The sequence below is a fragment of the Topomyia yanbarensis genome, chromosome 1 (assembly GCF_030247195.1).
Source record: "Topomyia yanbarensis strain Yona2022 chromosome 1, ASM3024719v1, whole genome shotgun sequence".
In the NCBI taxonomy this organism is placed as follows: Eukaryota; Metazoa; Arthropoda; class Insecta; order Diptera; family Culicidae; genus Topomyia; species Topomyia yanbarensis.
In genome coordinates, this window is record NC_080670.1 from 44,099,757 (window position 1) to 44,127,386 (window position 27,630).

A 27,630-nucleotide genomic window follows, 5' to 3' on the forward strand; every position below is an offset into this window, starting at 1 on the left:
CCACACAGATACAAGGTAGTTCAGCAATGAGTGGATGTGCGCATAATAAAATTTTAGAAGTACATGCTGGGGAACAAAAGAGCATACTTTACGCATAGCCCCACATAACGATGCAACTTTTCTCTCTATAGATGTTATATGCTCAATCCAGGAGAGTGTGGGGTCTAAGTGAAGTCCTAAATATTTGAAGCAGTTAGTTTCCTGAATTACAGACTGTCCCATTCTTGGGTCTGGATGCACGCCTATAGCTCTTCTAGATGAACGAAACAGCATATATTTAGTTTTTGATAGGTTCAAGGAAAGAAGGTTTTCGTTGAAATACGTCGTTAGTGTTTTTAAATCCGATTCAATGTCGCGTACAATATCCAGGCAGTTGTTGTTCGGGTAGAACAACGCTGTGTCATCCGCGAAAAGACGAGGAGTCCCTTTTAACCCGAGTCTACCTAGGTCATTGATATACAATAAAAATAACAGTGGCCCAATATTACTGCCTTGGGGCACTCCTATTTCTATTGGTCTATAAGAGCTACACGAGTCTCCAATAGATACGAATTGGTGCCTATACGACAGATAGCTACGAATAATATGATTTGCTAATCCCCTGATACCATAGCATTCTAACTTCTTAAGCAGGATTGAGTGATCCAGAGTATCGAATGCTTTTTTTAGGTCCAGAAAAAGGGCACCAACAATTCTTTTGCTATCAATTTGACTAATGATGGAGTCAATTAGTTCGGTCATTGCAATTAAAGTGCTGCAGCCCTGCCTGAACCCATACTGGTAGTTGTAAATTATGTTGTGTTTGTTCAAAAACTCGAGTAGTCGAGTGATGAGCAATTTCTCAAGAATTTTATTGAAAACGCACAATGTTGAAATTGGTCTATAGTTGCAAAGTTGGTTTGGATCACCAGCTTTGAAAATTGGAATTACTCGGGCTAATTTTAAACAGTCTGGGTACCTGCCGGTTTGAATTATTAAATTAAAAGCTTTGGTTAGGATGTTTGCAAAAGCGGTACAGTTACTCTTAAGAACACTAGCGGGGATCTTATCAGGACCACAACTGTTATTTTTTTCGAGGTCTTTAATCAAAAGGATCACTTCGTTTATGGTTGCAGGACGCAAGAAGATTGTTTCTTGGACGTGTTGTATATTTGTAATAGGATTTGAGTTGGGACTCGTGGGAATATTGTCAGCCAAATTTTTGCCAATGCTAGAGAAATACTCGTTGAAAACATTACATACTTCTTTAGTCTCAGTGACTCTGATATCGTTGCAAATTAGGCTGATGGGAACATCCGACTTTGAACGACCAAAAATGGTATTAATATTTTTCCAAAGTTTTGAATGAGTTGTGTTGGATAGAAGGTTTTCAAAGTAGGCCTTTTTGCACCGCTTTTTCATTACATTAACTTTTTTAGTTATGTGTTGCAGAAGAGCTTTGAGGTTTTCATCATTGGGGTTATTTTTTACTCGTTTCAGATAATTACTTTTGATTCTAATCAGTGTCCACAAATCGAAATTGATCCAGGGGCAAAAAACGCCTTTACATTTAAAAGTTTTGGAGACCGTTCTAGTGTTTTCCGCAAGTAAAGAATTGTAGGTTGTGATGATATTTGTAAGACATACATCTACATCATCAATCAACTCGATGTTTTCTATGAAATTTTGGAAGTCGTTATTGAGTTTTTCATGATTGATTATTGATTTAGTCAAATTAACGGGTTCTCTTTTTACTGCAAGTTTATAAGAAGATATAATTTGAACGTGATCACTAACTATGGTGTAAACCGTGTCGTTTCGTAAGCGAGCAGCATCCTCCAGTCTACAAACAACGTGATCAAGAATATTTGAACTAGCTGGGCGAGTCGGAAATGTGTTCGTGCATATGAAACCATACGATTCCAGGAGAGTTTTATAACGTGAGACGACATTGTTATTCGATAGGTTAACCGGTATATTGAGATCTCCTACAATGAAACAGGGGCGCGAATTTGAAGCGGAAGCAAGAACACTTTCAAGCTTGGCAAGGAATTGACCAATATCGTAAGATGGAGGGCGATATAAACAATGAACATCGAAATAATGTTGCATTATGCAGAGTTCGATGTGAGAATGATGAAAGCCGTTAACAACAGTGTTCAGCACTACTCTATGAGAAATGTTCTTTCTGACGTAGATAGCTACTCCACCGTTCGATTGTTCTCTACAGGAAAAAATCCCATTATAGCCCCTAATTTTAAAGATATCTTCATTGCCCGACTTGATCCACGTTTCCCCGATAACAAGCACATCAATTAATTTATTGCAACGATCCAATGTTTGCAAGATTTGATCAAATTTACAAAGCTCATTCATACCCCTTATATTCCATTGCAAAATATTCAGCGATTTACTATTATTCATTGAAACACTCGCATTATAACTGTCTATATCATCGTGAAAGAAATTTTCTATATAAGCCATTGAAATTAAATGTAAATTATATGTAAAAGAGCAAAATGTTATAAAAGCAAGAAGCACTATTCCCTCGGGATATTGTTTGTTCGTTTTCTTTTGGGTGATGGAGAAATATTCGCAGGTAGCGAGTCTGCAGCGTCAGAAGAACCATTTGAGTATAGGCTAGTTATGCGGTTTAGATCATTCCGGTTTCTAATTATTTCAGGTTTTGCTTTTTCATTTTTCTTAACAAGAACAACTCCTCGACCGGACCAGACATATTTAATGTTGAGAAACTCCTGACGCTCGCGCATTTCGTTCAATAGTTCTAAGCAAAGTGGGGTTAACTCATCGCGAATCGCAACATTTGTAGGTTTGCCATTGATGACCAGGGAATCGTCGATCGAAGTGGAGATCAGTCTACCAAACTCCTTTTTTTTGGTGAACAAAATCTCCTTCACGATCCTATCTGTGAAAACAACTTTTATGGGAACCAAACTATTTGTTGCTTTTTTACCTGGTGACAACCTTTCGGCAGACACCACTGAGGAACGGTCTAGATTAGCACCAATGCAATGAGCAATTTTCATAACTAATTCAACGGTATTTTCATTACAGAGGAAGGGGACTCCCAGAAAAATGGCATTGTTTGAGACGTTATCCCGAACAGTTTTGTCTAAGTTCATCTCAAGTTTGTTTACATTTTCATAAAGGCAAGATTGTTTTTTTCTTAAGGAACTTATCTCTTGTTTTAGGGCCTCGTTTTCAGATTTTAGATCTCGAAAGTCTGAGACAATTGAATCAAATTTCGTAGATAAGAAATCTTGCGAGTTTTCAATAGCAGAGGTAATCGACCTAAATTCTGCCCTCAGGTTCTGCATTTCACAAGCCACAGCACTCGCGACTGTTATTTTCAGCTCTGACCCGAGAGCGGCTACAATATCATTTTTGTTAGTTTTCATTTCAATAATCTTTTTATAAATGTCCGAACAGTTGGGTGTGCAAAAGTACATATTCTCTTTTACGCGACGAACGGCATTGCCAATGATATTGCGGCATTTGTAATGAGCGCTTTTAAAGCAGTACAAGCAGGTTACCAGTTTGTTCGAATCAGTCTCCCTTTTTTTACATTCAACGCAAATAACATCATCAGTATCCATCGCAATTAAGACAAAAAAGACAAAAAAGAATACAATAATAAAGCACAAGACACACTAGATTAAACAAATAAACTGAAATTGAACATCAAAACACAAAAAAAACTTCACTATATTTGCTGCAAAGAAAAGTAATAACAGGCACGATGCAATTTCGGTTTCCGTGCAGAAGTGCCCAGTCTGAGCAAGCGATGCCCGATATCCACCTGCACCGATCAGAAGTGCATCTGAAAAAAAATAACAATATCGTTGCCACTCACAGAGCGATACAAACAATCAGCTGCGATGATGGCTGAACACCGGGGGCAAATGATCACAGTCGCTACGTTGAGACAGTCTGGCACAACGACAGAGAATTAATCACACACCTACTAACTGTTTGATTACAGCAGTACGCAGCGAAAACAGTCCTAGCCGCACCGAAACCGTCCCTGATACACAAATTACCTGCTTATATCCACAGAGCTGACCCAGAACCAACCCAAAAACACACAGGCTAGTTGGCTAGTTGTATGTAGCGAGCAACTTTTTAATTTTACCAATTTCCAAAAGTCTACTTTTATTGGGGAGATATTAAATTATTACCAATATTTAAGTTAGGTGTATCTGAATCGGTTGGTGTATGAATGATTAAAATCCATCTAGTAATATCGGACTTATAAGCGTGCAAACCTTACATAGTTTCGTTACATGGGAGATAGTTTAGATTTTAGAATGACACCTAGCCCCAGATAGTGGAGTAAGACATTTTTAATGTAAAAAGTTTGACCCTTTTCAAAAGACAGTCTAGATCAGATCATTTGGAAAAACAAAATATGCAAAGTGGCTTCTTGTGACAAAGTCTTCATGTACAGAAAGTTTCATTAAAATCTGAGAGGGTGCTGCCAACTCTGAATACGATTTGGCGCGAAATTCGTCAGATTAGAAAAAAGAACATCAACTAAAGACCAATAGATTTCCAGTTTCTCCTCTATAGGAAGCAATGTGCCCCAGATAAATCCTGTATAACCGTGAGTGAGTGAAAATCCGTCAAATCGACAGCTCTAATTAAAATTAATAACAGCTATATAATGAAATTAGCAACCAAGCAAGCAACCCGATTCCTCTTCGATCCTGTTACATAAATTCTGTTCACTGCCGATGAAGAAAAACTTTTCCAACGTAATCCGCAATGAAGGAGCGAATTCCCTCAAGAAATCAAATAATCAACTGTAGGTAATCCTATATTTTATTTTCAAGTTGCTCTAGTGCGCAGGAAGCGCAAAACTTCAAGTGCTATGTTCTCCGCCGCAGTGCATTTAATTTTCCCATTTTTTCCTATTTCCTCATTTTCTCGGCATTATTTTTCCTTTATCTCTCAACTAGATAAATTGAAACAACAAATCTGCTTGGACACTTCCGAAAGCGAACCATTGTTGCCTCTTATCTGGCTCAATATTTTTAATTGCAATGAACAAAAGATACTTCGGTCAGTCCGGTACCGCATGAAACAGGATGATGGGCTTGCTTGGTAGAGAAAGAAAAAGAAACGAAAAAAAAATCTCCCACTTACATCGACATTGATTCCCGGAAAGGCAAACGTCTTCTTCTCCGGATGTTCACTGGGCGAAAATCGGTAGAACTCTCGCTGACCTCGGTAGTACTTGACCGAGTACAGGGGTGAATCGTCCAAATCGAACAGACACCGCAGGGTCGCGTGCTGGCTTCGTCGGACGGCCGGTGGGTCCACCACCAGGTGCACGGATCGCATCGCTTGGGCGCCATAGTCTGAAATTGAAACGAAAAATGATACATTTGATTAGATGATGTATTGATAAATGTTAATTTAATATTCGAAATAAATTCTGATTATGTTATTTAACTAGTTGATTCGTTGCCAGCTCGTTGTAGGTATCTGTGCGTTAAAACCTGGCTTCCCGCAGTAAACCAATGAAATTCTACAGTAAAAGTCTATTTTAAAGTCTGGTCACAGTTAGCACAGCCACCACAAATAAAGAAATGAAGATCAATGAAGACAAAAATCAATAAAATTAAAATTTTCAATAAATTAGTGTGCAAAAAAGTGTAAATGATGATAATTATTACATTGTTAGTTTGAGATTATTATGGTGATACTGTGCTTATGTGTGATTGATAACTTCCGCTAAAATCTGTTGCAAACGCCTTTTCAAATAAAACTACAGAAAAAGTAGATAAAGCGAGCTGATTGAACAATTTCCATGTAAACTTTTAAAAATAAAAAAAAACAAAAACTTATTTTGCATAAAAAAATCTTGTACTCAGATCTACTTGGACGGTTCATTCAACCCTAACATTACAAACTTTTATCTTCATCAATACCACTTTGAACCCATCAACCTATTCTGTGACGTTCCTCCAGTCGTTTATATATTTTTATTGCCGCTCCAAATATAAAACGCCAATAACGAAAATCGCCTTGAATGGGTGAATAATCAAGCAGGCGGTGATGAGGAAAATTGACAGCAATAGAGATAGCCAAAACCAGTCCGAGTGTAAAATTAAAGGGCCGAACGAAACACCATGCTTCTCGAAGCATGGGGGTTTTTTTATGAAGTTGTGTTATGGAGAGAGAACATGATTTTAATGTGACCGAAGGGATCCCCCTAAGTGGCGAGCTGGGAGGGAATCTTTTGAATGTATCGACAATTTGTTGGTTTCAGGCCCTTTGCTGGGTGTGTTTTGGAGTTTGGAATGCCTACTCAGTTGTAAATAACATTTTTATTGCCTGTAAAGGTTTGATGGAGCTGACTAGTGCAATTGTAGAATACCGATCTTTGGAATATTGCGGTAGAAACCATAGGTCATGATTTTAATATTATATTTCGTAATGAATTTTTATTTTAATTTTATTTTTATACTTTATAATTTGGAATGATTTTTTTCTGGGAAACGATTCAATGCGAAAATTGGCCAAATGCATGCTATGCTAAACTATAAGTTTACTGAAGAAAAACAAAGTTAAATGTGATCGCCAAAAATTATGTTCAATATCTGCCGTGCCAAATAAACTTATACAAAATGACCATTTGTCAAATGGATTTAGGGGAGACTGAGGAGACTTGATCCTCTTTTTTATTTTTCAGTCCAACTCCGTGGAATGATAAAAAAGTATGTATTTTTCTAGGGATGACTAATAATCATAAAAAAATTACATGGAAATATTATACTGGACATGAGCTATGAGCATTTCTGGAAAACAACAAAAAATGGAAAATTCTTAGATTAGTGGAGACTCGATCCCTAATTTGGGGACACTTTTTTTTTTTTTTTATCTTAAAATACGTTTATTTAGGCCCAAATGCTGTAGCTTAACGAGGCCGATAATTCATTTTTTTTTATATTACATGTCACATGTTAGTGGGGGAAGGGAAAGCCGTATTTAGGGGCGGCTTGCTCCCCTCTTATGTAAGTAAAGGACAAAGGTAGGAAGTGGGATACATATTGTGTAATTGACATCGTCGTTTGCTGATTGATCATTGTGGCGGATATGCACACTTTGTTGTAGTGTTGTAGTTTCCAGCCTGTAATCGCAGGGGCGAGGGGAGGGTCGATATTTCGGATAATTATTGGCACTCTATATCATCTGCATGTGCGGTATGTCATGATGTTCTGGATAGACGGTTATCAAGAAGAGTGTGCACCGAAGACTCGTGAAGCAATGCCATATTGTAGATACAGGGATAGGTTGGTGAGATTCTACTGTGAATGAGAGAGGGTAAAATGTATTAAACTTGGACATCAATGGTTTTCAAAAAGATATAGATAAGAAAAATATAGGGGTGGTCACGGCTTGCCAGGACGTCCCGGACTGGCACATAGGGTGATCTACCTCGGGCCCGAAGGGAATCTATTAGTTGGGACCTGGCAACACAGTACTCTGCGCACAGCCAAACAACATGCTCGATGTCGTGATAGCCGTTCTCACAAACACAATGATTATTTTCAGCAAGCCCTATACGACGGAGATGCGCGTCAAACGAGTAATGGTTGGACATGATCCTTGACATCGTACGAATAAAGTCCCGGTTCACATCCAACCCCTTAAACCAAGCATTCGTTGATACCTTCGGGATAATGGAATGTAGCCACCGTCCCAGATGCCCATTGCTCCATGAGGTTTGCCAACTATCGAGCGTCCTCTGACGAGAGATACTGAAAAATTCGTTGAAGCAAATTGGTCTTTCGTAAGTGTCGCCTTCTAATGCGCCCACCTTGGCTAAAGAGTCCGCCTTCTCATTGCCCGCAATAGAACAATGTGACGGGACCCAAACCAAGGTAATCTGGTAAGATTTTTCAGATAAAGCACTCAGATATTCCCGTATTTTCCCCAGGAAATACGGTGAGTGCTTTCCAGGCTTCGCCGCACGGATGGCCTCAATGGAGCTGAGACTATCCGAAACGATGAAGTAATGGTCTGAGGGCAGGGTGTCAATGATCCCGAGAGTATACTGAATGGCAGCTAATTCTGCGACGTAAATTGAGGCAGGATCATTGAGTTTGAATGAGGCAGCAAGATTTTCGTTGAAGATACCGAAGCCTGTGGACCCGTCGAGAATTGATCCGTCAGTGTAGAACATTTTGGCGCAGTCGACTTGATGGTATTTGTTATAGAAAATATTTGGGACCACTTGTGGGCGAATATGATCCGGAATTCCACAAATCTCTTCCTTCATGGATGTATCGAAAAATACAGTTGGATCAGAAGTATCTAAGAGATGAGCACGGTTGACGTTATATGTAGATGAATTGATGTTCTGTGCCATGTAATCGAAGTACAAGGACATGAATCGGGTCTGAGAATTAAGCTCGACAAGCCTTTCGCAATTTGCAATCACCAATGGGTTCAGAATATCGCATCGAATGAGCAATCGATATGAGAGGTCCCAGAATCGATTTTTCAGCGGAAGAATGCCCGCCAGCACTTCGAGACTCATCGTATGGGTCGAGTGCATGCAACCCAAGGCAATACGCAAGCAACGATACTGGATTCGCTCCAGTTTGATGAAGTGTATGTTCGCAGCGGAGCGAAAGCAGAAACATCCGTACTCCAACACTGATAATATCGTTGTTTGGTACAACCTGATTAGGTCTCCTGGATGGGCACCCCACCATGTTCCAGTTATTGTACGGAAAAAGTTGATCCTTTGTTGGCACTTCTGTTTCAGATACCTAATGTGACATCCCCAGGTACCTTTAGAGTCGAACCATACCCCGAGATATTTGAATGTTGAAGCCTGAGCAATAGTTTGATCCATTAATTGAAGCTGTAGTTGCGCTGGTTCACGCTTTCTAGAAAATACGACTAGCTCAGTTTTCTCCGTGGAGAACTCGATACCCAGTTGGAGAGCCCATGCAGACAAATTGTCCAAGGTATCTTGCAGTGGTCCTTGCAAGTCGACGGCTTTAGGACCTGTAATAGAGACCACACCGTCATCTGCAAGCTGCCTTAGCGTGCAGGAATTGACAAGACATTCGTCAATGTCATTCACGTAAAAATTGTAGAGGAGAGGGCTTAGACATGAGCCCTGGGGAAGGCCCATGTAGCTAAATCGTGATGTCGATAAATCGCCATGCGAGAAATGCATTTGTTTTTCAGACAACAGGTTTAGCAAAAAGTTATTTAAAATTGGCGAAAGACCATGCTGGTGCAACTTCTCATAAAGAATGTTGATCGAAACTGAATCGAAAGCCCCCTTAATATCCAAGAATACTGATGCCATCTGCTCTTTGTTAGCATATGCCATTTGAATTTCTGTTGAGAGCAACGCAAGGCAATCGTTCGTCCCTTTGCCTTTGCGGAAGCCAAATTGTGTATCTGACAGTAAGCCATTTGTTTCGACCCAATTGTCGAGCCGAAACAGGATCATTTTCTCGAACAACTTCCGGATACAGGACAGCATTGCGATCGGACGATACGAATTGTGGTCGGAGGCTGGTTTTCCTGGTTTTTGGATGGCGATGACCCTCACCTGTCTCCAGTCATGTGGGACAATGTTACCCTCAAGAAACCTATTAAATAAATTCAACAAGCGTCTTTTGGCAGAGTCTGGCAGATTCTTCAATAAGTTGAATTTAATTCTATCTGGCCCCGGGGCTTTATTGTTACATGATAAGAGAGCAAGTGAGAACTCCACCATCGTAAACGGTGTTTCGTTCGCGGTATTGTAAGGCGACGCGGCGCGGTAGATTTTCTGTGCCGGGGCGGAATCCGGACAAACCTTCTTGGCGAAATCGAATATCCAACGGTTTGAATATTCCACGCTCTCGTTAGTACTGTTTCGGTTTCGCATACGTCGGGCCGTGCCCCAAAGAGTGCTCATCGATGTTTCTCTTGTTAACCCGTCGACAAACCGGCGCCAGTAACTGCGTTTCTTAGCTTTCATTAAATTTTTCATTCGCTTTTCTAATATCGCGTACACTCGATAACTAGCAACTAACCCGTCGTTCCGGAAAGTTTTATACGCGGCAGCTTTCTCCGCGTACACGTCTGAGCACTCTTTGTCCCACCACGGGTTGGGAGAACGTTTTTGGGTGTTCACGTCGGGTACTCGTTTCGTCTGAGTTTGAATCGCGCTATCGAGAATCGAGTTGGACAAAAACTTATATTCTTCCTCCGGGGGAAGTATCTGTGTTGAATCGATAGTTTTGGATATCTCAGCAGCGTAGCTCTTCCAATCAATGTTTCGTGTGAGGTCATAGGGAACATTGATTGGTGTCGATGGTCTTGAACCAGTGGTGATTGCAATTACAATTGGTAAGTGGTCACTACCGTGGGGATCAGATATTACCTTCCACTTGCAATCTAACCGTAGTGATGTCGAGCATAAAGATATGTCCAGTGCACTTGCTTGCGCAGGTGGTCTAGGAATTCGTGTCATTTCCCCTGTGTTCAGAATTGTCATATTGAAGTTGTCACAAAGGTCTTGAATTGTCGAAGATCGATTATCGTCGTATAGACAGCCCCACCCCGTACCGTGAGAGTTAAAGTCTCCAAGAAGCAGGCGGGGCGAGGGAAGGTGTTCAATCACGTTGGAGAATCTTCGATATCCCATCATGGCCCTAGGAGGAATGTAAATAGAAGCAATGCAAAGATCTTTGCCTTTGATTGTTGTTTGACAAGCGACAACTTCAATGCCTTGGGGACACTTGATTCCTTTATGAAAACGTGTTTAAAAGAGCATGTAAAGTAATAAGCCTATTTTTGCCCTGTTTCTACTATCATCCTACCCATCTGAAGCCTTTGGTTAGAGCAGCGTCTGCCATCTTTGCTCAACGCATTGACTCAAATGGTATTGCGATAATGGGGGTACTCGATTAGAGATTTTGCTGCGCTCAAACAGAAGATTTTCACCATTCTCAAGACAATTTTGTTATTATATTGGCTCTTAATAAGAGGCGAATGACCTTAACGTTAAAACCTCTATAATCGAAATAAAAAAATGGACCTTAATAACAAATCAAAGAAGCTGAAATAATAAAATTATTGTAGTAATAATGTGGTACCCTTCTTAATAGGGCACAAACGGGTACATTACCCCATTCAATTTTATAAATGGATTGTAGCATTGATTAAATTGTTATGATTAGACATTGTTATTTTTGTTACTACATATTACGCATCTCTCACCTGATTGTTATTACGAATTCCCCAAATCTCCGTGCAATTATTTGAAAGCTGTCTTTATTATGGTTGAGGAACGTCAAATGTGGGATGAATGGTTGCTACGTATACTGTAGTAAACAATTACAGTTATGTTTCTTTACGATGGAGCGTTCATTTTTGACATTTTTTATGACAACAATGACTCAAATTGTTCTGGTGTGAATTTGGTTATTTTCAGTGGTGTGTATGAAGTATGGCGAAGGGGATCAAATCTCCACGAATTTGAAGGGATCAAGTAAACCCATAGCATCTATTTCAGCAAACTTTAGTAAAAATATAATTGAACAAAAAAATCAGCTCAACGTATAACGTATTCATATAATTGACATTCTCCTGTAATTCTGTATACAAAAGTAGAGTATGTAGTGGGTGATTTTATCAATTTTATAAAAGTTTGAAAATTTGAAAAATAAATTTTCTTCTGTTCTTCTGAGCCTTTTTTTTAAATCGGTAAAAATCCGGTTACACAAAAGTCCAATTTCTTTTTCTGTGTTAATGAAATTTATGTTTAGATAAAACTACGCAACTTTATAGTATATTCGATTAATGTATTCTGATCCGCCTTTGAGTTACAATGATGGGATCAAGTCTCCCCGGGGATCAAGTCTCCCTAGTCTCCCCTACCGTTTACCAGGGCGACTTTGATCATCGCGGTTAATTATCGTGAATAGTCTGCCCAATCATTTATACTTAGTTTTACTTTAAGCTGATAAAATTTCAATCTGTTATACTTTTTGGGAATTTTTTTTGATATTTGTGTACAAAAACTATAAAAAATCGAAATTCCCTCCCCAAGGTCGAGGGGTATGACGTTATTGCAAACATCATCAGGCATATTGCGTGCATCAGCGCTAAAGAACAACTGCTTTAAGATGGTTATTGCATTACGCCTCGATAGTGGTGCATCGAGGAAACCGAGAGGGCTTGTGCGCCTTTTTTATGTTCTATGTTTCTTTATACTCTGCACCTGCGCATTCAAACGCTCAGCCACTGGTTTGTGCGCGGTGATGTGGCCGACTGGCGGGTCGTCGTGTATTGACTTTTGTTGTGTGACAGGTTTGCAAATATTGTTCCTCAATTGGATGGCGGTACTCGTGGACGGGGCTCACAGTGGGAGTCATTTTGTGTCCATTTATCGGTCGAGTTCGTCAGCGTGCATATACTAATTAAATTAATTTAATAATTGAATTAATTTAATAAATACATAAATAGGAACCTATTAGTTGTCATTTTGTAATAATCGTAGTTTTTCGTACTAGTGTCCAGTTGTGCCAGGGAATGGATGCAGAACTGGCGTATATGATAGAATAGTGACTAATACTGCTGGTGATCAATTTGTGCATTTGGTTCTATTCATTCGGGGAAGTCTGATTAAATAAATTAGGGTACAAAGAAATTTACCGACGCACGAGAGTCATCCATTCCCGGCCAACATAGCATGATGAAAGTCTAACAGTCTAACGTTAATGGTAAATATACAACATTTGCTGCATTTGGACGAGTTTGATTGCATGTTACATGTGTTTTCTATTCTACTTCATTAGTATGTACTTTTGCACATCTATTAGTTTGCTTTTCCATTACTGATGTATACCAAAATAGTATCGGTTAATTCATATACTTCTAGTCAAGCTCTTTGCATCTTTTTTTCTTTATTCGGCATGTTACGATTCCTTTTATTGGTATATCACTATATTTCTAGTATTATTTCTATAACTTAGTACAAAATATTGGCGTCTGACCCGAGATCAGGTTCAAATTTCGCTGATTCTAATTCGTAAACAGAACTTCTGTAGGGGAGACTGAGGAGACTTGATCCCTTTTTTATTTTGCAATCCAACTCCGTGGAATGATAAAAAACTATGTATTTTTTGTAGTTTTATATTGTTACTAAGGGATGACTAATATTCATAAAAAAATTACATGGAAATATTATACTGGACATGAGCTATGAGCATTTCTGGAAAACAACAAAAAAATGGAAAATTCTTAGATTAGTGGAGACTCGATCCCTAATTTGGGGACACTTGATTCCTTTATGAAAACGTGTTTAAAAGAGCATGTAGGGTAATAAGCCTATTGTTACCCTGTTTCTACTATCAACCTACCCATCTGAAGCCTTTGGTTAGAGCAGCGTCTGCCATCTTTGCTTAACGCATTGACTCAAATGGTATTGCGATAATGGGGGTACTCGATTAGATATTTTGCTGCGCTCAAACAGAAGATTTTCACCATTCTCAAGACAATTTTGTTATTATATTGGCTCTTAATAAGAGGCGAATGACCTTAACGTTAAAACCTCTATAATCGAAATAAAAAAATGGACCTTAATAACAAATCAAAGAAACTGAAATAATAAAATTATTGTAGTAATAATGTGGTACCCTTCTTAATAGGGCAAAAACGGGTACATTACCCTATTCAATTTTATAAATGGATTGTAGTATTGATTAAATTGTTATGATTAGATATTGTTATTTTTGTTACTACATATTACGCATCTCTCACCTGATTGTTATTACGAATTCCCCAAATCTCCGTGCAATTATTTGAAAGCTGTCTTTATTATGGTTGAGGAACGTCAAATGTGGGATGAATGGTTGCTACGTATACTGTAGTAAACAATTACAGTTATGTTTATTTACGATGAAGCGTTCATTTTTGACATTTTTATGACAACAATGACTTCAATTGTTCTGGTGTGAATTTGGTTATTTTCAGTGGTGTGTATGAAGTATGGCGAAGGGGATCAAATCTCCACGAATTTGAAGGGAACAAGTGAACCCATAGCATCTATTTCAGCAAACTTTAGTAAAAATATAGTTGAACAAAAGAATCAGCTCAATCATATCGTATTCATATAATTGACATTCTCCTGTAATTCTGTATGCATAAGTAGAGTATGTAGTGGGTGATTTTATCAATTTTATAAAAGTTTGAAAATTTGAAAAATAAATCTTCTTCAGTTCCTCTGAGACTTTTTTTTAAATCGGTAAAAATTAGGTTACACAAAAGTCCAATTTCTTTTTTCTGTGTTAATGAAATTTATGTTTAGATAAAACTACGCAACTTTATAGTATATTCGATTAATGTATTCTGATCCGCCTTTGAGTTACAATGATGGGATCAAGTCTCCCCGGGGATCAAGTCTCCTCAGTCTCCTCTATGTCGCTTTCGTTCTCGTTCTCGTTCTTTTTTTTTTATTCAAATCGTTTATTTGATAAGGCACGTTGCGTTAGCTTAAAGGTGCCAATTTTGTTTTGTTTTCCATTTTAAATTGCTTAAAACTAGGGGATTACATATTGATTTTTTTTAAATGAAACTAATGCGATTTTATAGCTATCTTATATATCTACACAAGGGGATAATATTATTTTCGTAAAATTAGGGGGGTCATTTAGTTTTTGTGGCAATATGGTTTGACATTTTTATCAGTGAGATTATTGGAGCAAATAATGTTTAATTAAGGGGGACAATTTTTTACGACTAACTTAAAACTAGGAATAACTAGAGGGCATGATTGAATTTTGTAAAGATTCGTAATTATAGTTATTTTTGTGGGTAGTAGAGTTGGGCAATTTAAACGAGATTATATAATATAATAGTTAAAACTAGAAGAGACAAGAAGAGCTAAATGCTTCGTGATGATATTGGAGGGGGGGGGTAAGGGTGTTACTTCTGGGTATAAGAGTCAGGGGAGGGAGGGTAGACAAAGATGGCAGGGAGAGAAAATTATTTCAGTTTCATCGTGCATCGTGAGATCAACGGATGGATTACAAACTCGGGTGGCCTTCATCAGGGGAATCATGTACTGGGACGCCGGGTGGTCCTCCTCAAGATGGCAGGGGTTTTTCCAGACGATTTCGTAGTACGGCTCAGATGTGGATCGGCTACATTTCGAGTTAAGCGTGTTATGTTCGTGCCGTAGGTCCCGTGTTTGTTGGCTCATTCGATACAGATGCTTTGATACAGGTGGAAGAGCGTTCTGAGAATGATAAGGAAAATAACAAGGGGCAGTTAGACTTGTATATTGATGGTTTTCACAAAGGTGTATATAAGGGACATATAGAGACCATCGCGGCTTGCCAGCACATCTCGAACCGGTACGTTGGTTGGTATTCCTCGGGCCCGCAGGGTATCCATTAGCCGAGACCTAGCGGAACTGTACTCGGTGCACGCCCAGACAATGTGCTCGATGGCGTGATAGCCATCGCCACAAGCGCAGATACCACTATCCACGAGCCCAATACGCCGGAGATGTGCATCCAGCGTGTAATGGTTTGCCATGAGTCGGGACATCACACGAATGAAGTCACGACCCACATCCATCCCCTTGAACCAAGGTTTCGTCGATACCTTAGGGATTATCGAATGTAGCCACCTTCCCAGCTCTCCGCTGCTCCACGAAGTTTGCCAACTTTCGAGGGTTCTCTGATGAGTAATACTGAAAAATTCGCTGAAGCAAATTGGTCTTTCGTAAACGTCTCCTTCTAAGGCACCCACCTTAGCTAAGGAGTCTGCCTTCTCATTGCCCGGAATGGAGCAATGAGAAGGGACCCATACCAAGGTAATCTGAAAAGAGTTGTCAGATAAAGCACTCAGTAGCTCCCGTATTTTCCCCAAAAAATACGAGGGGTGCTTTCCATGTTTCATCGAGCGAATAGCGTCAATGGAACTGAGGCTATCCGAAACGATGAAGTAATGGCCTGCGGGTAATGTTTCAATGACTCCAAGGGTATACTGAATGGCAGCTAGTTCTGCGGCGTAAACTGAAGCAGGGTCACTGAGTTTGTAGGAGGCGGTGAACTTTTGATTGAAAATACCGAAGCCAGTGGATCCTTCGAGGTTTGATCCGTCAGTATAAAACATCTTAGAACAGTCGACTTCTCGGAATTTATTATAAAAAATGTTTGGAACCACTTGTGGGCGTATGTGGTCCGGAATTCCACTAATCTCGTTTTTCATGGATGTGTCGAAGAAAACAGTAGATTCAGAAGTATTTATGAAATGCACACGGTTGGGATTGTAAGAAGAAGGGTTAATATTCTGCGCCATGTAGTCAAAGTATAGGGACATGAAACGGGTCTGAGAATTGAGCTCAACAAGCCTTTCGAAATTTTCAATCACCAACGGGTTCAAGATATCGCATCGAATGAGCAATCGATATGAGAGTTCCCAAAATCGATTTTTCAACGGGAGAACGCCCGACAGCACTTCGAGACTCATCGTATGGGTCGACTGCATGCACCCTAAGGCGATACGCAAACAACGATACTGAATTCTTTCGAGTTTGATGAAATGTATGTTCGTGGCGGAGCGAAAGCAGAAGCATCCGTATTCCATTACCGACAGTATCGTTGTTTGATACAACCTAATTAGGTCTCCTGGGTGGGCACCCCACCATGTTCCAGTTATTGTACGAAGAAAGTTGATCCTTTGTTGGCATTTCTGTTTCAGATACCGAATATGGCATCCCCAAGTACCTTTCGAGTCGAACCAGACCCCTACATATTTTACTGTGAAGACCTGAGCGATAGTTTGACCCATTAATAGAAGCTGTAGTTGTGCTGGTTCACGCTTCCTTGAAAATACAACTAGCTCAGTTTTCTCCGAGGAGAATTCGATACCCAGCTTAATAGCCCAAGCAGACAAATTGTCCAGGGTATTCTGTAATGGTCCTTGTAGATCGACAGCTTTGGGTCCCGTAACAGACACCACGCCATCGTCTGCAAGTTGCCTTAACGTGCAGGAATTGTCAAGACATTCATCAATGTCGTTGACATAGAAATTGTATAAAAGGGGGCTTAGACATGAGCCCTGGGGAAGGCCCATGTAGCTAAATCGTGATGTCGAAAGTCACCATGCGAAAAATGCATGTGCTTTTCCGACAACAAGTTTAGTAAAAAGTTGTTTAAAGTCGCTGAAAGACCATGCTGGTGCAGCTTCTCTGAAAGAATGTTGATAGAAACTGAATCAAAAGCCCCCTTTATATCTAGGAACACTGATGCCATCTGCTCTTTACTAGCATAGGCCATTTGAATTTCGATTGAGAGCAACGCAAGACAATCGTTCGTCCCTTTGCCTTTGCGAAAGCCAAACTATGTATCTGACAGTAAGCCATTTGCTTCGACCCAATTGTCGAGGCGAAACAAGATCATTTTCTCGAACAACTTCCGGATACAGGATAGCATTGCGATCGGACGGTACGAATTGTGGTCGGAGGCTGGTTTTCCTGGTTTTTGGATGGCGATGACCTTCACTTGTCTCCAATCGAGTGGGACAATGTTAGCCTCGAGAAACTTATTAAATAAGTTCAACAAGCGTCTCTTGGCAGAGTCAGGCAGATTCTTCAACAAGTTGAATTTGATTCTGTCTGGCCCCGGAGCTTTATTGTTACACGAGAAGAGAGTAAGTGAGAACTCCACCATCGAAAAAGGTGTTTTGTTCGCGCTATCGTGAGGAGACGCGGCGCGGTAAATCTTTTGTGCCGGGGCGGAATCCGGACAACCCTTCTTGGCGAAATCGAATATCCAACGGTTTGAATATTCCACGCTCTCATTAGTACTGTTTCGGTTTCGCAAACGCCGGGCCGTGCCCCAAAGAGTGCTCATCGATGTTTCTCTCGTTAATCCGTCAACGAACCGGCGCCAGTAACTACGTTTCTTGGCTTTCATCAAACTCTTCATTCGCGTTTCTAACGTCGCATATTGTCGATAGCTAGCGGGTAACCCGTCGTCCCGGAAGGTCTTATACGCGGCGGCCTTCTCCGCGTACACGTCTGAGCACTCTTTGTCCCACCACGGATTAGGAGAGCGTTTTTGTATGTTCGCGCCGGGTACTGGCTTAGTCTGAGCTTGATTCGCGCTGTCGAGAATCAAGCCAGCCAAAAAGCTGTACTCTTCCTCCGGAGGAAGTTCTTGGGTAGATTCGATGTTGTCGGATATCGCGGCAGCATAGCTCTTCCAATCGATATTTCGTGTGAGGTCATACGAAATATTGATTGATTTCAATGGCCTTGAACCGTTATTGATTGAGACTACAATCGGCAGATGGTCGCTGCCGTGGGGATCAGGAATTACCTTCCATGTGCAATTTAGCCGCAGCGATGTTGAGCAAAGGGACAAGTCTAAGGCGCTCGGGCGCGCTGGAGGAGCAGGAATCCGTGTCATTTCACCCGTGTTTAAAATTGTCAAATTGAAGTTATCGCAAAGATCCTGAATTAAGGAAGACCGGTTATCATCATAGAGGCAACCCCGTGCTGTACCGTGAGAGTTAAAGTCTCCTAAAACTAGTCGCGGTGCTGGCAGGGATTCTAAGATGTCTTGTAGCCGTCGGTGCCCAACCGCGGTGTTGGGGGGAATATATATGGAAGCTATGCAAAGGCTTTTGCCTTTGGTTGTTACTTGACAAGCGACAACTCCAATACCTGTTATCGAGGGAAGGTTAATTCTGTAGAAGGAATAGCACTTTTTGATCCCCAAAAGCACTCCTCCATAGGGGGTGTCTCGATCCAGGCGAATAATATTAAAGTCGTGGAAGTTGAGATCTATGTCGGAAGTTAACCAAGTTTCACATAATGCAAATGCATCGCAGCTCAAATTATTTATTAAAATTTTGAAGGAATCGATTTTCGGGATGATACTTCTGCAATTCCACTGTAGAACAGTGATCAAATCCGTGACCTCGTTCGATGAGTTAGCCATCGAAGGATACAATCACTGAGAGGAGGGGCCATTTAGCAGTCAACTGCTTCAAAAATGTTCTCACTGTAGGGAGAAAAGCTAACATAAGACTTTTAATAGGATCAGTAATATTGAAAGTTTTTATTATCCAGTCCACAATGTCCGAGAGTTTTACAATTCCAGTGCTGTGATTACTCTCGAACTGAAACAAAGGAACACTTGGGATTTTTGATGTTCCTGGAAGTGCTGGGAACTCCTTCTCTGAGCTTAATCCTCCGAGACCAGGAGCTAATTGCTTCGGTTTGGTTGCAACACTTCCAATAGATGTGACTTTCGGAGCCCCCTCAAGGGACACCTTCTGGCCTTTACAAGGAACTTTACGAGAGGAAGTGTTCCTCCTCTTCCTATAAATTCTAGGCACCCTAGTAGATGTTCCCTCTTGTGGGTTACCAGCCTCGCCCTCGTCAGGAGGCAAGTGAGTATAGATGTTTGCTGAGGATGGTGGCGTAGCATTCTTTAACATTTCTGCGAAAGAATGTTTGGATCGTCCCGCAAGGGAACGTTTCAGTTTATCCCCGCGTAGTTTGTACGCGGGACATGCCGAGATATCATGCAGACTCTCCGCACAGTAAGGACACTTTTCGGCTTGCTTACTGCACGAATCATCTAGATGATTCTCCCCGCATTTTCCACAGCGGGCCTTGTTGCTACAATGGGTGGCTATGTGACCCAGTTGTTTACACTTTGTGCAATTCATGACCCGCGGCACAAACAGACGCACAGGCAGACGAACCCTGTGCAAGAGAACGAAATTTGGCAAAGCGGTACCAGCGAAGGTCACCCGATAAGAGTTTGATTGGGGGTGCGTTTTTGAACCATCCCCCGCAACTACTACTGAGTGCAAACGTTTGCACTCAAGTATTTTAACTGGCTGAAGTAAGCGGTCTCTGAATCGGCCAACCCCGTACTTCAGCAGATCCTCGCACGTCAAACTCTCATCGGTTACGACGCCTTCGGATTGTACTCTTACAGCCGGAATATACACGTTATAATCCCGCGTAAAGTGCTCACAGCAAGCAATATCGTTTGCCTGCTTTGAGTTGGCTAGCAACACCCTTATCTTGTCCGAGCGGACCTTTGAAATTTCGGTCACAGCCGAGAACCGTTCCGTCAGGTCTCTAGAAATCTGAAGAAGATTCAGTGATTTAGTCTTGGGCCGAAAGAAGACCACAAATGGACCAGTTGAGAGTTCTGGATAGCATTTGGGCCGGGGGGGGAGCCTTAGAAGTTGAACCCGATTCAACTTCCATTTGACCATCCGGAGAGGGAACCATAGAAAACGTCAACGCACGGGGTCAGCGCCCGCGCAGACGGAAGAAAGCAATAAATGTGTTACAAAAGACAAAAACCACTTAGCTTTAAGGTTCCCCCACACTGACGCGATTATGTCGCAGCGACTGCGAAAATTTCGCTTAGCGATTTCGTCGCGCTTCCTGCGACAGTGCGATTCGCATGTGTGCCCACACCGGCGCGAATTTCGCATTACAAGCGACACAAAGTGACATTTGCAAACTATAGTAGCTAGATGGGACAACCTCAATTTTAATCTCATGGTAATACGACGTATGTTGTCCTAAAATTAAAAAAAAAATATTTTTCGATTGTTTTATCAGCCATTCAGTGAGAATAGTGTATTTGTCCGCGTGTCTTTATATTTAAAACATCTTTGCGTGAAGCAGGTCGTTTACTCGACACAGTCTAGACACAGTAAGAAAACAAACAAGAAGAGAGGATAGTAAATCAGTTGACTATAAATATTGCATTATTCAACAATCTGTTTTCAACTATAGTATACCAAGAAGCGCAGTGCTAGTTCAGCAACACAGAAATATACCTCAGAAGAATCAACTTTCACCGCTGACCAGGTTCGTGTTCTTATCCGCGAATGTGACATTCGAGGTCGTAAACTACTGTTTGATTCCAGTGCGGTCGAGAAAATTTCCGGCGAATCCAATGCAGCAACAACGTCCACTTGCAGTACCGCAATACAAAGCCACAAAGCGATCTAACAGCGTGGGAAATTTTATCATCGCAAAATTTTATATCAGCACAACAGCTATACCAAAAGCGATACCACGTCGATGGCCGAAATGATTTTTGGTTCTGCACCTATAGTCTTCCAGGACAGCAGTTTGAAGGTACATTGATTAAAAACTCGAAAAACCATTAAGTATGCTTACGTGTTTCAGTAGCCAACAGTAGCAGCAACAGCAGTAAAAAAGTATCCACTTCCACCTACTTGGGCTATTAACTGCCAAGTATCGGTCAGAATGCACTATACAACGGCCGACATACGTCGGAAAGTGATCGTAGCTCTATAGGTACAACGTCACTACGGTCGTTTACTGTTACTTCGTCCACTTTGACGTAATATGATACTTCGTACAACCACAGACAAAGGCCACCACTGCCAATCGAGTTTGCGCATTTGGAGCATCTGGCAGATCCGAGACTTTCAACCAAAAGTGGCCTTGACTCAGGGTATGGTGGAACGGAACCTTGGGCGTTTTCATCAAGTCAACCACGCCATCGCACCACAACAGTCTAGCATCAATTTCTAGTGATTTCGAAGACTTAGTTTAGATACCAGTATTGATTGAGCCAGTGGTAAAAATCGACGGAATAGTGAAACCATAGTACTGACTAGACAAAAAGCGTTTAGCGGGGAAGTTCTTTCCACTGCAACCAATTATCGCGGGAGACCTTTGCACAAAAAGGCACGTCTAGGAATTGTGCTGTGCGTTCAACTAAACGATGACATGCTGCAGGAAATTGAAGCATTCAGCTCGGAACACATGAGTATATTTGAATCAATGCTGTGTCGTTTAAGAATGGCGGCGGAAAACGCAAGCTACAGGTAGCCGCAGTTACTCCAGGTAGGCTTGATAGAAACCCTTCACTTACCTGTTCAAACAGTTGTGTTAATTTATTGCTACAGATAATGCTGGCTGCCGGCATAACGCAGCAGTGCCCAGTGGATTTTTTTACTGTACCCAAACTGGTAAGTCCCATGTGGCTAACGCTAAGCAGTGGTGCGTGCACTCTTGGAACTCAAAGCAGTACATGTTCTAATCGGGCTGCGCTTAAAATTGATAATAATTTTATGAACGATCTTTGTTACCTGCTATTGCTGGCCGACATTAAGGATACACATTTTTTCATCAGCGCACTACTAACGGCGATATTAAAGTACTACCTGGGCTGGGTGAGTACCATTGCCCCTGTGAGTGGTTCCGCTTACGAAGCAGATACAGATTGTGCTACAATACAGCGATAGAAGGAGAAGCGGTGCAAACTAACTACCAATCACCCGTACATCGTACTGTGGGTCCAATGTAGCTATTTGTATGGAACCGTCGGACACCCGGTGAAACTGTCGAGAACAATGATCTGCAGAAGCCCCCAATTGAGCAATACCATGGATAAAATTCTAAATGAGCTATCTTACGTCGTAAGATGTAGCGAGATCAAGCGGGTTGTCCTCGCAGAGGCTTTCGACGAGTATAAAGCTGAGCAGGCATTCGCTGCGCAAAAGATTATAAATAATTATTCGCTCCTTATGTTAATTGTTAACTTTAATCAAAAATGCTTTTCCTTGACCTGATGTACAGTGTAAATTAACAGATTTTCGTACGTAATAAAACTGCAAAATTACGAAAAATACAAATTATAGCAACAGTGTCGTAAGGTTTGGTGGAAATAACTGTGGAGAAAATAGAGGATTACACAAATCCCCCAGATTCTTGCGATCCGGATCTGCGATGGTTCGTTCGGCAACCACGACCAAAGACTGAACTTCGATGGCTGGTAATGAATAAGTCTTGCTGAGAGCGAACTGGTCGGAGTTACGTCAGACCGGGCTAAGTGACAATATATTGATTTCGAGAAAGGCAAATTTAAAGTTTAAATTGTAGCATACTTTATATTGTATATACTATTGAGGAAAGGATAACAGTTGACTGAACAGTTCCAGATTGCCATTCGTATTAGTTTCCAGACTAGTGTCCGACTGAAAGTTGGGAAGGGCGTATGCAAGTTGGTTACTTATATGGCTGAAACTAGAATATAGTTATTGCGTTTTTTTGCTATAGCATACCATCCGAGAATACACAATTGATAGCTTCATAAACTAACCGGTTCCATGTAATTTTACGGTGCGTTCTCCAAATTGCAATCTTCTTAACAATCTTTTTTTCAATAGTTTTTTACAAATCTCGTACATTCAGTGCATTTTTGTACAAGTAAATTCCATCGTGAATACAACCGGTGGGAGCTTCATGAGATCGATTGAATAGCGGTCTTCAGTAGGCTGATTTGTTCACATCTAGCTGCGTCAGGAACACCCGGTTCTCTTTTTGAATATTTCCCTAGACGTTGTCCTCATTGACAAAGTAGTAAATTCTACTTAAAGGACAGTACGTATCGGAGCTGGAGTATTTTTTACCACTGGTTAGATCTACAAAGTAGAAATCGTTGTTCTCTCGTATAATGACAAAAGTACTATCGCCTGTTAGGAGACTTTGTCCTAAGATAAGATACACATCGTACTCCAAAAAGATGTAAAACAAGGTAATAAAACACCTTAATCCTTCGGCGAAGCTTGGCTTCATAAATATTGTCTATCTTTGGAACCGATTAAAAATTACTCGGTTAGTGGACCGAATTCCGCCAATTTGTGAACATGCGTCCATGTTGTAGTGAATAGGAATTGGCGAAACATATCGCCTATATATCATTAGCTTCACGTTTTCATCGATCACAAAGGGAACGTTGATCGAACCAAGCAGCCTTGTAACGCAGACCCTTTCGCCACTGATCAACATTGCTAGCGGTAGCATCCCCTCCTGGGAAACTCGCTGCGGTACTCCTCTCCTCACAGATAAATACGCACCAGTCTGCTGCAACACCACACACTCCAGCCCGTTGGTGCCGAACTTGGGAGTCTCCACATTCGGTACCAGGATTATAAACAACCCACTGAGACGTCCAAAAAATTGTTTCAAAATCGTTCAACACGGATCCAACGATGGACGTTCGTTGAACGGTTATTTGGACGATGTCCAAATTGGTCCAACGAACGTCCTTCATTGGACGATTTTGAAACCAACCGTTCTTAGAGGGAAGGAGATGTAAGTTAACTCTCGCATATACGACAGATTAGATCCGGTTAGCATAGAGGCGAAGACTACATATTAAGAAGACTGATATCTCTTTCCTTCCCCCATACAAACGAGAAGCGACAGAGGTTACAGCACCTCTATTGTCTGAAGGTAGGAAGCTTAATGTAAAAGTGTATATGTGTGTGTGCATCACTATGGGAAGTACCACCTTTACCCGCAAGTGGCGTTGCTGTTACTGTCTCCAGATTCTGGACAGAGTTAGCAGTCTTCTTGATATGCAGTCTTCGATAGAGGTGTATTCAGATGATTCGTCGTTGCTGCGCGTATATCCGACCAGAAGCAGTGGGGTTTTGATTTCGAATGTTCTCTCAATCTAGGCGGACAGATACATGTACATATACTCGTGAGAAATTGAGCAGCTATCAGTAGGTCTGTTCCAGGAGAAACTGGAAGTACTCCGGAGAAAATCGTTCCTTTACTCTCTTCTTCTTTTTTTTCTTCTTCTGGTAGCAAACCGGAGTAAAAAGGAGCAAGAATTTTTTGCTCCTGTTTACTCCGGAGTGATTTCCTTGTACTGGAACAAAGCTAGTGTGAGTATATTTTGATTTGATGTGCACTTGCTCTATTGGGTTATACCGTTAACCAACATACAGAACTTGCTCGACGAGAGGTTGCTATTTATTCGTCCAGTTGAAGAAACATGATTATCATCTGATCGCATGGGAATTCCGATCGAGTCCGTACCCAAGATTTCATCGATTATCTTTATGTTGTGGGGAACTTCATTCTCCCGCTCGATTTGCGGTATGAATTTTATATTCTTATTTTTCAGATTGTTATGGAATCTTTGGCATAACATGTTCAACCGTTCATTGGCGTTAATTTCTTCCCTCAAACAAAATGCTAAAACATCTTCGTTGAACAAGAAATGATCGTCCTTTTCCGGGAGGCCTTTCTCATCATCCGTATTATTACCGACGTTTCTTTTTTCCAATGCTTTCACTAATTCTTCTACGGCGGAATCGTTGGGTTCGTCGAACTATTTTTCGATCAGCTCTTTGGAAAGATGAGTCCGCTTTGGAATATTTTTTATTCTCGAAGGACTTGAAGCACTGGATTATAGTACGGTAAGGTGGGGCAAATCCGACCGTTGGGTAAACCCGACCACCCTCTGTTACCGAAAATCAGAAGCACTACGCGAACTAATATCAATGTTGTCGTGTAGTGCATCGAAAATAATCATAATGGTGGTATGACAGTATTTTATTAGTCTACATTAAGATGCTCATACAACAAAAAGTGTGTTTTTACAATTTTTTATTTGACTTTTGTGCATCATTGACTACAGGATATTTCTGATTCTTAAAGTGATTACATAATAAATGTAAGTGGATTTAAAATCTTTGATTTAAGTCCTACAAAGTACATAGATGAATTTAGTTCAACCTTTTTCATATATTTTTTAATTGCATCGTAAAGAAAAATGACGCGGTGGGGCAAATCCGACCTCAAAATATTGGGGTAAATCCGACCGCTTTTTTGCTAAGAAAATTTTTATTTATCAAATTGAAATATATTTTTATTGTTATTATTTATTATTTTTATGCAAAATGGTTCATAGTAACAAACGAAAGACACAAAAACGTGATGATTATAGTATTCGTCAAGCAATTGCTCCGATGCAAATGGGAATATCATTACGTGCTACTGCTCGTGATTTTAGCATTCCAACATTAATATTGAACTCCATTTTCTTCATGTTACAATTCAATAACACAACATTCATTTATCTATCATTGAAAAACCATAAAATTTGAGTAATATCCGCACTAAATCAACCAAAAACATAGGGGGTCGGATTTACCCCACCATTTTTGAAAGCAGCAAAAATGAACATTTTTGTAAAACGCTTGTATCTCAAGATATTCCGAAGATCTAAATAAAATGCTTTTTTACGTTTTAACGACATTCAATTAGCTAGAGATTACTGGGTAGGGAAAGTTATGAAACCTAGAGCCATAGTACTCAAGTGAGAGCAAGGATGTGAAGTAAACAGATCGGAAAACTAGAAGTGGCAGGGTCATTAGAACAGGCCTAATATCGTGCGGGCTTAATTTTTGCCTTCTGATAATGAGGGTCGAGCTTAGGCAGAATAACTACGAATCACCCGATTTCACTATCATGAGTCCTTGATAAAGGTAGACTATCTATCTTTACCGTGACAACCGGCAAAAATTAAGCCACGCAAGATCACCACTGAAAACCTGTCGACGATTAGCATCAATCTGAATGATGATTGCTGCTGTTCATCTCTGTATGCCTTTTGAATGCCGGGATAGATTTTTATTAGACTATTGTCACTGTTCTTACAGTCGTGGCGGGTTTGCTACATTGTGTAAGGAAATGGCTGTGTCTACAGCGGCTACCCACCGCTGCCGATGGATTCCCATCAGTTTCTTTTTCTTTTTTCCCTTTTTTATTTCGACTATGTTAGTCACATTTTCTTTTTTACGTTTTAACGACATTCAATTAGCTAGAGATTACTGGGTAGGGAATGGGTTCTAATGACCCTGCCACTTCTAGTTTTCCGATCTGTTTACTTCACATCCTTGCTCTCACTTGAGTACTATGGCTCTAAGTTTCATAACTTTCCCTACCCAGTAATCTCTAGCTAATTGAATGTCGTTAAAACGTAAAAAAGAAAATGTGACTAACATAGTCGAAATAAAAAAGGGAAAAAATAAATAAAATGCTGTATACAGAAAGTTGCCCAGAAGTCTAACCTTTAATTTGGTATATAAAACGACTTGATCCGATGTAAAATGTGCATTTTACAGCCAAAACCATTTACTAGGTCGGATTTGCCCCACCTTACCCTAAATAGCTCTAACCACCCTACTTTCAATTCAATTTTACCGCTCCAGTATTTATTCGATTTACCTGGCTTTCACACGGTATGTAATCTTCGTTTTCAAATAGTTTTGTTGGACTTGGTAGTGGTATAGAAGCGTCCATCAGTTTGGTTTTGAAATTTAGGCGATTTTTTTCGTATAACTATATTCATTTTTTTCGGAATTCTGGTCAACTTATGTAAAGTTGAGATGCGCCAAATGACAATAGTTGATTAGTCTGCGCCATCTTGAATATCTGGCGAACACCCAGCGACTGTGACACAATGCTCGCACGCAGCGATTGTTCAAAAATCGCTGCAATTTCGCAACAGCCGACGCGAAAAGTTCGCGTCAGTATGGGAGCGCACATCTGTCGCCATGAGCAGAGTTGCTAGCGACAAGTCGCTTCGCGAAATTTTCGCAGTCGCTGCGACAAAATCGCGTCAGTGTGGGGGAACCTTTAAACTGGTGTCCAACGACGAACCGATCCAGCTTATACAGCTGGCTATTGTTTAATCCTCACACGCGAACAAAAGACTGAGGACCGAACCGAACTGGCAAAATAACCTTGAATGCGGATTAAAACTATTCTTTATCGCC

At 40.7% G+C, this 27,630-nt stretch overlaps 1 protein-coding gene and 1 long non-coding RNA gene across 2 annotated transcripts in view; one reads left to right on the plus strand and one right to left on the minus strand.

Annotated features, from left to right (window-relative positions):
- The window catches only part of LOC131677481 (uncharacterized), a 452,688-nt gene that overhangs the window by 189,436 nt on the left and 235,622 nt on the right, over positions 1-27,630 (minus strand). Inside the window, exon 3 of the mRNA XM_058957315.1 lies at positions 5,146-5,360. Within this exon, the coding sequence (XP_058813298.1) occupies positions 5,146-5,360 (215 nt within the window). The remainder of the gene's footprint in view (positions 1-5,145; positions 5,361-27,630) is intronic.
- On the plus strand, positions 20,757-22,691 carry LOC131677482 (uncharacterized). Its single transcript, XR_009303372.1, has 3 exons — positions 20,757-20,884; positions 20,944-21,895; positions 21,958-22,691. It is a non-coding gene; the product is annotated as an uncharacterized LOC131677482 (long non-coding RNA).